This window comes from Takifugu flavidus, chromosome 13 (genome assembly GCF_003711565.1).
Source record: "Takifugu flavidus isolate HTHZ2018 chromosome 13, ASM371156v2, whole genome shotgun sequence".
Classification (NCBI taxonomy): domain Eukaryota; kingdom Metazoa; phylum Chordata; class Actinopteri; order Tetraodontiformes; family Tetraodontidae; genus Takifugu; species Takifugu flavidus.
Window position 1 is genome coordinate 13,098,724 of NC_079532.1, and position 13,122 is coordinate 13,111,845.

The 13,122-nt window shown below is 44.2% G+C and overlaps 1 protein-coding gene across 9 annotated transcripts in view; it reads left to right on the top strand.

The window, feature by feature from the left end:
- Positions 1-13,122, top strand: part of frmd4a (FERM domain containing 4A) — a 73,171-nt gene that overhangs the window by 27,074 nt on the left and 32,975 nt on the right. For 2 of the 9 annotated variants that reach the window (XM_057053004.1, XM_057052995.1), the window contains exon 1: positions 2,883-3,360. The exons of 3 other annotated variants lie outside the window; for them this stretch is intronic. In XM_057053004.1, coding sequence (XP_056908984.1) covers positions 3,175-3,360 — 186 coding nt within the window. In that variant the 5' untranslated portion in view covers positions 2,883-3,174. Of the gene's footprint in view, positions 1-2,882; positions 3,361-9,507; positions 10,100-13,122 lie in introns of those variants that run through there. 4 more of the 9 variants (XM_057052998.1, XM_057052994.1, XM_057052997.1 and 1 more) reach the window with 3 other exon arrangements.

The following is a 13,122-nucleotide window of genomic DNA, read 5'->3' on the forward strand; positions in this document are numbered from 1 at the left end:
GTGCCTCATGAAGGAAATGGGAAAAATAGTTCTATCTATCTATCTATCTATCTATCTATCTATCTATCTATCTATCTATCTATCTATCTATCTATCTATCTATCTATCTATCTATCTATATACTGTGTATATATATATATATATATATATATATATATATATAGATATATATATATATATATACAGCCATCAATCAGTCTATTTCTATATAGATTACGGTATCAGCTGGCTCAGCGGGTGCAGAGGGTTTCCACTAACCTGGGGAATAATTCACCCTCATCTGTTATTCACCGGGGCAAAAACACATCTAGTGCTCCATTTAAGTCTGCCCGCGCTCTCGTAATAGACTGGTAATTTGCCCATTGGAATGATACAGTATATTCTAATTCCATTAAAGCCTATGGTCTGAATAATGGCATGCACTCAGACAAAGTTCTACTATTATTTTTCCAAAGGCCCCTGCCAGTGCATCCCTGGCTGTAAACCATCCAACTGTACGTCTGCCGCAGCTCAAATTTTTAATCATGGTGAGAGACACACAAGGACATGCGGCAGACAGCGCGTGTGTTCGTGCACACATGCACACACACCCAGTCACCTTGAATCAGGTGAAGCAGATGTGCTGATTCATACCGCTGGATCAGGACAACACGTTCTAAAAACCTCTCAGACATATAAATATGCCCTATTTTTCCTCATGATTGAAAAAATAAAAGCTCCAGATTCCTCGGTGTCTAAATGTTACCTTTCCGAACACGCAAAAATGTTTCCCAGGCTCTCTCCCACAGACACCGGTGGCGGGATAATAATTGAAGTGGATGCTCCCTTAAAGGGAAGTCATTATGATTGGTTATGGCCCGATGAAGGGGGGGTGCTTTTTCTATTCATCTTATTCACACAGGAAGGAGACATACAACACTAGTTGAACATGAATCTTAGACAGGGGGCAGAATGTGGGGATTTTTTTTTTGGTCTGCATAATGATGCACTAATGTAGCCCTTTGTGATTTGTGGAGCCTCTAAACCCAAACAGTCAACCCCCTCTTTTGCTGCCTGAGTGGAGGAGAAATTCCTGCTTGAGGGGCTTTACATAAACACACCTACCCACGCATATCACACACACACAAAATCAGGAGTCGGACCAGTGGGATGAGTCAGGCAGCTGTGGACAGAGACTGGCTAGGTTATTGGGATACATTTATTCATAAAGGATAGCTTCTTATTACCATAGCTATGAAGGAAACAGACCAAAACAAAACGATAATAAAGCCCACCCAGTTCTAACACCTCAGGTATTACCATCTGTCTCTGGCAGTCTTCCTATTGATGTTCTTGAATACAGATCATGTTGTTACTCATTTAACTCCATTTTATTGGTGATCCAGCACGGTGTCGAATCAAGCAGCAATAGTATATTGCCGTATGCTGGTGCTGTTTTTAGATCTGGAGTGAAAGTGAAATCCTGTTTACCGTCATTTTTGTGTGTTATTGACTGAAATGGGTCATTGTGTATCCAGCCGGAGGCATGAAGGGTTGCATGTTGTGGGCTTCTTTTATTTTGTTTTTCTTCCTGTCAAGGCGAGGGTTTTTTATTCCGCTAAACATGATATATATATATTTATTTTTTGATAGTCATAACTAGAAGAAAAAAATTCAGAGCTGCAAAAAACATATAGTTTTTAAATATAAGTCAAGACTGATCTCTAAAAGCCTTGAACTGTTTCCTGGTGCTCCAGGAGCAGTTGGAGGTGGTTATACTGTGAGCAAAGAGACAATCTCCATTCATTCCTTTTTGGCTTTGAGTCCAGCTGTTCCCGCATCCTACAAGGCCTAGATGTGCTCTGCCTGAGTTTATATATAGCACTGTGTAGCACTCATGTAGGCCACAGTCGCTCACTCAAGTGGACCAGGGTTTTGAATAAGTGATGCTTGCACTACAGATGCATTGAGCCACTGCTGCATGATGTGTGTTAATGTGTGAATTGTTGTTGGGTCCTGTCATAAACATTAGCAGGGACTTTGTTCATCATTTCAGCTGGTGGCTTTAATCTGATCCATCATCAGATCACTTTATAAATGGTAACTGAGCTAAATTGTTGCGTGTATAATCCGCCGCTGCTTGGTCACACCAAACACTGAGTCCATACGAGGAGTACATAGGAGCCGAGCTGTGCATAGACCCACTTAGGTTAATTCAGCTTGCAGCTAATATTGATGCTCAGAGGTAACCTTAGTGGTCATTGATAACTGAAATATGACAATAAGTCACTCGGAGCAGCTCTAACTCATGCCTCCAATAACTCTAATGGTCACGTAAAGACCAATATGGATGTGGATGACTGACTCAGCTCTGTGTGGCCATCGCAATGAATAAAAGGTCCACGAGTCCTGGAGCACTTCAGTTACGGTTTAAAAGAAATAAGGACCAAAAAAAAGCCTCATTTATACGCCTTTCTTCGGATAGATGATGAACCAAGTAATATGACAGCTACTATCTGTAACCACTGTGTGTGTGTGTGTGTGTGTGTGTGTGTGTCTGTGTGTGTGTCTGTGTGTGTGTGTTCTCTCAGTTTTTGTTCTGCTCCAGACAGCACAGGGAGAAAGCTGGATGTGGTATTGCAAAGATAATCTCCCAACCAGATGGCAAAACATCCCATATTCCTTTTGAGGTTCCCCACGTGACTCCCTGTGTGTGTGTGTGTGTGTGTGTGTGTGTGTGTGTGTGCGCGCGCGCGCGCGTAAGGGGTGGGGGCCAGAGGGTGTGTACAGTCTGCTTGCACACAATTTTTTTCTTGGTCCACGTGACGCAAACGCGTATGCTAATAACAACCATAACGTCACATTAATCCACTGACCTGGTTAAGCCCCCGACTGAAGTAAGCGAGTGTGGGAGGCAGGGAGGGGGAGCTGCCAGTGCCACGGAGGAGAAGCGAGAGGAGAGACAAAGCATGCTCCCTCTCCCTCTCACACACTCTCACACACTCAGCAGCGGCTTTGTGGAGCGGGAGCTGAGAGAGGAAGAATGGAAAGAGTTTCAACACGAGGGGAAATAGAGGTGGAGAGCGACCCGTAGGAGTGGTGTGTGCTGCAGCTCTATCCATACGCGGACACACACCTCAACGACACACACACTTTTTTTCTCCTCGGTACAACCCCACGCAAGAGCTGGTGTGAATGCCTGCTGCCAGGCTGGACGGGACAGAGAGGACGCCCACCTCGCACACACATGTCCACACACCCACAGAGACGCACACCGTGGAGCGCACCATGGTGGTCCAGGGAGCGGTGACGCCTGGGAGAACCCGCCGGCTGATGCTAAAGCTGCCGGTGGGGACTCTGCGGAGGAACAGTGGAGAGAGGGTAAGGCAGGGCTTCCCCCTTCCTTTTCTGTTTCTCACTTTCTTCCTTTTGTGTGCAGGGTTGTCTGAGGCTGTGTTTGTTGTAATGGGAAGACCAGAATATTCATTTTCCTAGCAAAGTGAGGACTTTTTTTGATCAAAGAACATTGGGGCTGGTTTTCATCGCTTCAAAACACTGTTTGAGGGTTAAGACCTGGTTTAAGTTTAGGGTTAGGCATTTTTTTGTGATGGTTCGAGTTAGGCTAGTTGGCTGGGGATTTATCTATGTCACCGTGAGTCCACACTAAGATAAAAGTAGAAACATGTGTGTGTGGGGGAGATTTCAAAAGGTTCTTGGCTAATCCAGGAGATGGTATTAGAATCAAGTTGGTGGAAGGAAAGTCAAGAGCAAAGCTTTTAATCTCTCCACCGGACAATGCTTCTCCCCGTTCCTCTTCCTGTCACTCTCAGTCCGTCAATCTTCCCAGTGCCTTGGTCTGTGTCTGTCACTCTTAATGTATTCCACTGCAGTCCTGTTTTTCAAGGTTACCAAAAAGTCTCGCTGTGGGAGGGCTGTCTTCCAGTGCAGCTTGTTTGCCTGCCACTTTCACTGCAGTTAAACAGATTTAAAAAACATGAGCGTGGTTGCTTCCGTAAGGCAAAGCCAGCGTTGCAGTCTTGATTTACAGATCCTGCAGCCCAGAGGTCTTTTTGGAGACTGAGAGCATCTTAAAATAGTTTCCAGCACGGACAGGGAGGATGGGTTTGAAACGCCAACGTCAGCAGCAGGACAGGCTGTAGCCTGTCTCTCCAGGAAAGTGACGCATAATTTAAAAGCTTTGTGATTTATTCCTCAGGTATTCATTCTGCGATGCAACTGGCTTTCATTTTGAGTGCTAATAATCAAGTGCATAGACAATTATTTCCAGTTCCCTTCTACGTGGCGTCCTCTCATACTTTGGGGTCTTAATCCAAAGATTCCAGGTCACAAATCACATTTTTGTTTTCTATTTACTGGATGGCAATGTTGCTTGATTGTCAGAGGCTAGAGCTGAATATTCAGCACCATTCTGTGAGAAGTCAATCCTGCTGGTTGATTGGCTGGTGCCTGCACACCCCTGCACACACACACAGAGTCACCTAAATCAACATAATTAATAGAGGAAAGCAGACTTTCTCACAGGAACAGAGGTCTCTCTTTCTCTGCTGATTGCATTTCTTTCCCGTGCCCCCTATTCTTCTCGCTGCCAGCTGGGTGCAGACGCACTGGAAGGGGATTACTCGTGATTTCCATACACGTATCATTGTGCTGGGAAATTTTGAAAGGAATATACTGGTTTGTCATGAATTAGTTCGATGTGTGAAGCCGTGCGCGTGTCGGGTGATAAATCCGAAAAATGTCTGTCAAAACCGCACATGCGTTGAAAGGAAAGAGCTAAATGACCACATTGTGATGTAGCTTGTAGCTTGCTGGTTTAATTACAGAGGAACAAACTCAGTGGTGCATCCATACCATCTGACAGTCCTTAAAAGGATCCGTTTCCGAGCCTCATTGTGACAGGAAAATACTTTCGCTTCCATGAAAGTCTGCAGATTTGTCGTGCTCTGACTTGTCCCATAACTGAGTTATCACTCGATTTCCACATACTGTAACCTGCATAGAGGAGACATGGGAAGAAAAATATTGACAAAAACTGGATCTCTAAGCAGCTGACTGAGCAGAGTGGGAACACAGTCAGTAAAATGTTTATTGCTGAAAGCATAAATCTAATTAAAAGCAGGTTATGCACTTGAGAGTTCATCCTTCAGAGGTTAGTAGGCGTGCGCTTGCCTCTGGCTAAACATCGGCTTTTGAAAGATGTTTTATAAATGGATCCTCCAAATTTAAGCGCGTTAACGATAGCGTGCACTTGTCTGTCACTCGCTGAACGCAGATACATTTCATCACCCTCGTTTGAGCCGTTTCAGATGGGCGTGATATTTTTTCATCCCGTGTAATTGAGCAACATTGACAGGCCGAGCACGGACTTTCACGGGCCCTCAGCACGCCTCATTAACCTCGGGACAATGAGAGGGGGGAAAACTTAAAAGAAAACAAAAAAAAACTTCCCTTTACTCAAAATAACTTTTTTTTGCAACTCATTTTCCTTTATACCTCAAAAAACCCAGAATCTTGGCTTCAGTTTCTCTTTGTGTCTTTTGAATAACTCTTCAGCATGCGTAACACTTGAACGAAGGATAAAAGACCAAAGGAAATACAGGCGTAGATAAATTGTAAGAAGATCAAAGTATAATATGGCGATGAAGGTGGTGACAGCTTCTTTTACGGGACGTGAGTGGTCCGAAAGAGGATTATCCAGCTATCATGCTAAGCTGCTCAGCTCTTTTGTGTCAAATTAAGAAGGCAAACAACAAATAAACAATGAGAAGCGAGGGCACGAGGAAGAGGGACGTGTTTTTGTAAAGGGGAACCAAGAGACAAAAATGGTTCTGATACCCAGAGCTTGAATCTGTCTCCAAGGAAACATATCGTTTTCAGCCACAGCGCAGGAGGAGGAGGGTTAAAGGTGGGGGTGGCTGGATCAGTGTCAATGACGCCTGCGTGCAGTTTCAGTAGCTTGAATAAAGAGAAAAAAACATGTTCATGAGTTGGATAGGAATGCAAACAGACAAAAGGGTGACTGTAATTTAACACCAGAGGCATGAAAGGTAGAAGGTTCCACGCCAAGTGGTGAAGGGCAGGGATTGATCTTTGTTACCTATAAACGTCTTGATTGAACCAAAAGAGAAGGTCAACGCTGGACTCAGGCATTCTGTAGGTCAAGGGAAAAGTTTTACTTGTTTTCCATCAGGTCAATTTGATTGTCTCAGCATTAGTGTTGGTGCTCATTTGTCAAAGCGAAAGAAGCGACCCTGAGAATTTTGTGCTTTTAATTGTTTTTAGTCCTCCCTCCACCAACACCAAGAGCTGATTTATGCTTCCCCGCAAGTTGGCTTCCTTTAGTATTGATTTCCTGGGATCTCAACCTGAACCCAGCATGGAGGTGAAAGGGCTGTGGCCAGTCAGTCCAATTAGGAAGATAAAGGAAAGAGAAATGAAGGGATGAAAGAAGGAAAGAACAAACAAGATGTTGGGCTCCTGAAGCCCCGGTTCAGCATGAAAGCAGACCCTCTTCTCTCTGTAAGACAGCTCAGAGGGGGGAATGTTTTGGAGCACCGAAGGGAAAAGTTGGGGTTCACATGGGACTCTGACAGCTTCTTTACTTTCTGTTTCTTTCATCACTCTGCAACATTTTTTTTTAAATGGTCTTCATTCCCCATCCAAAATTAAGCCACTGTTCCAGAGATAATGGCACAGCTGCACACAAGTATGTCATAGCAGAGCACAATCAGACAAAGAGATGCTCGTCTATTGACTGGAAATGAAAGCTGAAGGCAGCGATCTGCTCATAAAGTGCACCCTTTGGAGACAGTTGCTAGCTGGTGAGCTATTGTACTGGCCATTGGCAAAACTTCGCTATAGGGTGTGTGTGTGTGCACGTGTTTGCACATGTGTATGTTCCTCTGCCACCCTCTCGGAATGATTTCTCCGTTATCTCAGCTTCTCCGGTCTCAGAAAGCTGCACAAAGGCCTTTCTTAAGCAGAGGAACAGAGTGTGGCTTGATGGGAGCGAGTCTGTTCCCCCAAAACAGGATGTAGAGACCCTGAGATGGTCCTCCTAAAATATCCCAGCACAATCTGGGCCCTTTGTTAGACATAGATAACACTGCTCTTTAAGAACGAAACCACTGTCTGTGGTTCACGTATGAAGGCTTTTATTCATAGTGTGCTTGTGTGCGTGTGTGTGTGTGTGGGTGTGTCTATATACCGAAAAAGGGAAGACACGAAACAAATGAGGAATGCACTGGAAAAAAACATTTTTTCTTAAAAATGTTGGAAATGTCACTTGTTTTCCTGTGAGCTGTAACACGGTAATCCTCATTAATATTTATCTGCAAGGCAGAGTGGAGAGAATGATTAGCTCGCGAGTGTGAGCAGGCCCAGTGCACGTTTCCCCGAGTGAACATCCCTTCGCGCAGCTTCTACACTTCAGGGACTAATGCCTTACAACAATACTTCAAAGGTTCACGGGGGGCTTTTTTCATCTAGCATCATCAGAAGTTGCATTGTAAATATTGTGCAGCATATATTTATTTTTAATGAAGACTGAAAACAAGGTTTCTGACATGCACATACCTTCTCGTGCTGCATTCGTGCTCCCTTTGGAGTCACATGATGCTACATTGATTTTCCTGCTCGCACCTGTGATACAATCACTGAATGTCAGGCCGGGTCTATTATTTGCCCATCACCTAAAATCTCTGACACACTGGCTGTGATGTGTTAGGCGTGTGTGTAGGTGGGCGGGTGTTAAAGCAAGGGAAATTAGGAACGTGTGCACTTTGTGGTATGCCGTGATAGACTCTCCAGACTAACTCCCCTCAAGATACATCAGCGGTAGCACCACAGCTGAAATATTCTTGTGTTCTTGTGACCCACTTCCCTCCATTGCTCTCCCACTCTCCTATCTTTGCCTCTCTGTCGCTCTCTCCAAAATTTGCCTGTGCTCTGGTGTAACACGCCTCACTGGAGATCAGAAGGCAAGGGGATCACTGAGAGAGGGAGAGAGACAGAAAGAGGAAAAGAGATCAAAAGATGGAGAAAAGTGATTTATTTTTGACTGGGATGTCCTCACAGCTAATTAGGTTGTGGGTGTAAAGTGATATTTTATTCCCCTTTGGCTGTCACTTTCTGTCTATACACCATTTATTGCGAAATTCCAAAGTTTTCTTCTTTCTGTCTTGTTACCGTGGTAATAGCCAGTCAGCTGACACGCCGGTGCTGACTGTTTGCATCACAGGGCCTTGTCTGACCTTTCCCAGGAGTCAACAGGATAGCACGCACACAGAATCATGGGAACGGCTCAGTGTCATACCTCAACCCCCCCAACTACCAACTCCCTCCCTCCTATCACAACAAATATTTGCGCCCTTCATAAATTACAGTGGCTGGGAAGTGACCGTCCCACGCCTTTTACGTGTAGCCCGGATTGATCTTTGGAAAATTCTCAGTGGAGGAATGCCCTACATTCCTCATGGGTATCCGAGGACACCACTGAGAGGGCAGCAGGGGCCCTGAGATAGAGCTGTGGAGTTGCTGATGTGCACAGACAAAGCATGCAGCATGTGCCGAGCGAAGTTTGCTAAATCTATGAAGCTTTAAAGGATTACCGGAGATTTATCGTAGATTTGAACATTAATTTCACTGTTGTGTCAGTAGCGCACAAAGAAATTAAGGGAGGAGATGCTAAATGCAAAAATCTATTATTTTCAGTGATGAAAGGCATCACACTGTGTGCTGACAAAAAAAGGCATTGTGTGTGTGTGTATACACACTTATAGCATGTCAGCCATAAAGTTGGTGACCCTGCGCATCGATAAGCTCCACAGTGAATCAGACTGTCATACCAGGCCATTTAATCCCCCCTCAGATTGGGTTTAGTCGGCAGGCAGATCATTCCTGTACACACTGCAGAGTTATTGAACTTGATATCGATCTTAGCTCGCTGGAGAAAGCGGAAGGAAAGTGAGAAAGAAAGGAATCAGGTTGCCTTCTAAAAATCATTGGACATTTGAAGAGGTCCACTCATGGAGACCTCAATGTTGCCTCCTTGTGACCGCTGATGCAAAACTAAATGTTATCAGTCATATTTGCATATTTTCTAATCTGCTCAAGGATAACGTGTCAAGTTATAAGAGAGTGTCGCATGGGCTGTCTGTCTTCATTTCCTTCTGTTTAGTTTGGATAATCAGGATAATCCTGTTTTGGGAAAGTGGGCTAAAGGAAATTGTTTCCTTTTTTGGGTAAAATCACAGCGAAGTGAGGTGTTTGTGCACCCGTACCTGCATGGGGAGGATGTGTGTCAGTGTCAGTGTGTGCATGTGCATCGCACCTTTAAAAGGCAGTTTTTGCAGTCCTGACTTCTCTTTGACTCCGACGCTGATGTGGTTGCTGTTCTTGGGAGCTTCAGTGTGAGAGTGCATACCACTTTAAAAACGGCTCGTCGGGGAGAGACGGAGACCTGACTGCATTTCCTTAGTGGGAATGTTTGTGTTTATGGCGCTCAGGCCGGCGAAGAGAGGCCGTATCGCTTGAGTGAGAGGAAGGAAGGAGGAAGAAAGAGAGAAAGTGTCTGATTAGTGAAAACCGGCTCTTCGGGACTGGACAGAAGGACTCGGAGAGTTTGACCTTGAGGATGCAGCCGACCGCTGTAGCCCGTCGTGCCTGAGAGAGGATATGGGAAAGAGAGACATTAGCATAGGATTCTCTTGTCTCTCTGTGACTTACCTCTAGAGATGACCTAATAATTATCTGGAGCTAAAGTGGTTTCAAGAAGACGAGAAAGGCTAATTCCTCCTAATTACCAGGGCCCCTGTGGAGTTTACCACTGGGGCTCACCTGTCCAAATAAAGGATTGCTAATGTGATACCTGTGGGTGTCCCACTAACAGCATAACTACAGATCCAACTGTACTGATTCAAAGAGGAAAAGAATGGAGGCAGTCCTGGTGGGTCTCGATGAGGCAGTCTGTACGCGTCATAGTCTTCTGTGGACTCTCACTTCAACAGCCCTGCGACACCTTCACGTGCATGCCAGGAACTTCCCTGCACACTTGCATCTGATACAGAAACACAGGTGTGTCTCAAGGCCACTTTATCAGGTAGGGTGCACACAAAGCAAACGGCACGCGCTTTAACTGTATGCAAATTTAAATATGAGTGTGTTTAACTACATGTGCAGCTAGTTTACAAGTGCATGTGCATAGGTTCCATCATGGGACGCCTGTGGAGCTGGTAGTAATACTCGTTAATGGAACCCTTTTAACGTCGTTGGGAGGGTTCCCACCAATTTCATCCACTGTGCTACATTGCTTTTCTTTCGTTTTAGTTAAGTGTTCAGTATGCAGAGCAGTGACAGGAAGCTGTGTTGCTAGGGTGCCTATTTAGGAGCTGCAACCCAAGCTGTTAAGCCCTTCAGTGTTTCTGTGAATGGGGCTGGTTGCGCAGAGACGTATTCAGACACAGTTTCTTTTCAAATTTGGTCTAACTCTTGCCAGTCGAACTGTCTTTCAATGTACTACGGTATATCTAAAATTGAATTACATTTTCCATCAACTGTTTGCCCAGGGTCATGCATTTGTCAAGCAGTGATTCGGCAAAACGGTTGATCTGTATTCACTTCCCTGTCTCTGGGTGTTTCACGGAACCATTAGTATTCCCCCAGCATCATACCTGCCTGTGTGCAGCTGGCACCACCAGGACAAACAGGCTAAAAGAGAGACATTGAGACGTGTTGCAGGAACATACAGCATATGTGGAATAATCTAATGCACAATACAAACTTTGTTTTTTCTACACGTATTCTCTAATCCCATTTCTTTTCATTTTTCAGTCCAGAATTTACTGGATTATTATTCTAAAAATTGTGAAAAGTGTATTGTTTTTTGCAATCTGACAGCGTCCAGAGTGCGGCCAGCACAATCGGAGGAAGCTGATATAAACACCCTTCAGCCGAAGTCCAACCCATTACTGTCACACTGAATGTTGTTAAAGAAACTATTTTAACTGACTTTGGCAGCAGGTTAGCTTGTAGGACACATAGCACATCAACAATTTTCACTTTTTAGTGACAATGTTCCATAATTAGTTCGACTCACCATCCCCGGGCCTGGACAAGGTGGTACGGTCCAAGATGGAGCCTTTAACAGAGGTGGGAGTTTCGAATTGAGACAAAGAGGGGTCAGCATGTCAGACTGAGGGATGAGGATATGCCACTCATTCCCTACCTCTGCTAATTAGAGTGTTAATCTCGCAGAGCTGGGAATAAAATATAAAGACAGATAAACCTTTTGGGGTTTAAACTAGTCTCATTTCACTTCTTTCATTTCTTTGCACTCTCTCCTGTCACACTGAAGTAAAAATACATTTGCATTCCAGTGCTGTGAATCGAGTCCTCTCCTGTCTCTTTTGCCTCTCTGGTATAATAATTTTACTTCTTTCCCCCGACTTAAATAACCTCCTCATTTCTTATTTAATTCTCACGACCCTTTTTTTAAACCTCTCTGGAGAACCAAGAGTCTTATGTCCTACATACTTTATTTAATCAGAGAAAAGCATGGATTTCTTTTTTTTATTTTTTATTGGCCTACAGTGCGACATTAGGAAGGTGATAATTTTACATCGACTGTGCTTTTGCTCTTGAAAATCTAAAGCCTGATTGAACTGTTCCATTACAGAAAGCAACAGGCTGTAACATTTATGACATGTTGTTTGCTCACACAGAGGGGCCCATTATTTTCCACACGGCCACATGTTCACACTTTCATGCATCAGCCACAGTCATACTGACTCAACACCGTCCAGTCAAACATTTCCCTCTGGTGGCATGAGCCTTTAAATTAGGTTTAAAAGACAGGATATCCTGCATGTGAAAGACATGGGGGTATTCACCAGCACAGCTGTGCAGACTTCCTTGAGTTGCATGAATCCTCTGTTTTTTCCAAGTTTCTCACCTGCAATATTCCAAGTCCCCAACGCTCGCTAAGAGCCATCATTTTATTAGGCGGCGTGTGAATGTGACGTGTGGTTAAGTTAATCCCATCCTCGCTGTGCTCAACATCCCCGCGGAAGATAAACATCCCAGATATGACAAGTTTATTTCTTGTCATGGTGCCTGTCGGGTGCAGACGGGAAGCTGCTTCTCGGAGATGTCAAAGGCACTTGGATTCAAGCTGTTTCCGAGATCTGGGATTTGGCTGGAACATTTTATTTATTTAAAAATCTCTCATCATGATACACGTCTCGTGTATATTAGTAACTGCTCACTTCCTCCCTAGATTGGGAGCTTTGCTAACTTCCTTACTGACACCTAGATTATTTTATGCCCAGTGAACTTGGTATGATCCTAATTCCTAGGAGAATAACTGTCACTGATTATATTCCTTTCTCACTGACGACTCCCAGCCCATTATGATACGAAGCAGAGGCAGAGCAGCTAAGACTCCTAAAATAAACCTCATATACCATTCTCCCACTTTGATAAACTCAGTCAGACCCTGATGGTTTCAAGAAAGTACATCTCTTATTAAATATTTGGTTCCACTCTAACACCAAGTGGACTCTAGCAGGTGGGGGAAAAAATACAGGATCTGAAAAGCTACATCTCCTTGCTAATTCCTCGCTTCAGCCCCCTCCCACCTGTTATCCAGCCAAGCCATCATCGGATAGAGTTTGAAGTTGAACTTGTGAAATCCTACTGAGGAATTTGGATCACTGTCCATGTTTGGCAGCCATCTTTGTTCTGGCTGCCAAAGACAGGATCTGCATGTGAGAAAATATTTTCCCAGAACCAACAGGGAGACCTTCTAGCAACGGGGCTTAAATGGACGTTGAGTCAAACATTTCAAGTGCATTATTTTGTTCTCTTTTTTTATTGTTGTTGTTTTTCTTTTGCTGTAATTGTCCAATTTGTCTGCAAATAGCTAGAGGCCTATTTTTGTTTGATATTCTTACTTACTTTAGGCACACACAAACGGTGCTCTGCAGATTCTGTTGTGGTGGAAACCATTTAGAGTCTCCCAGGGGATAAGGTCGTATTTGCATAGTTCGTCTGGAAAGCATTTCCACTGCTCCATTCCCAGGTTTATCAAATACTGAGTGTGTGACTGAAAATGTGCATGTGAAA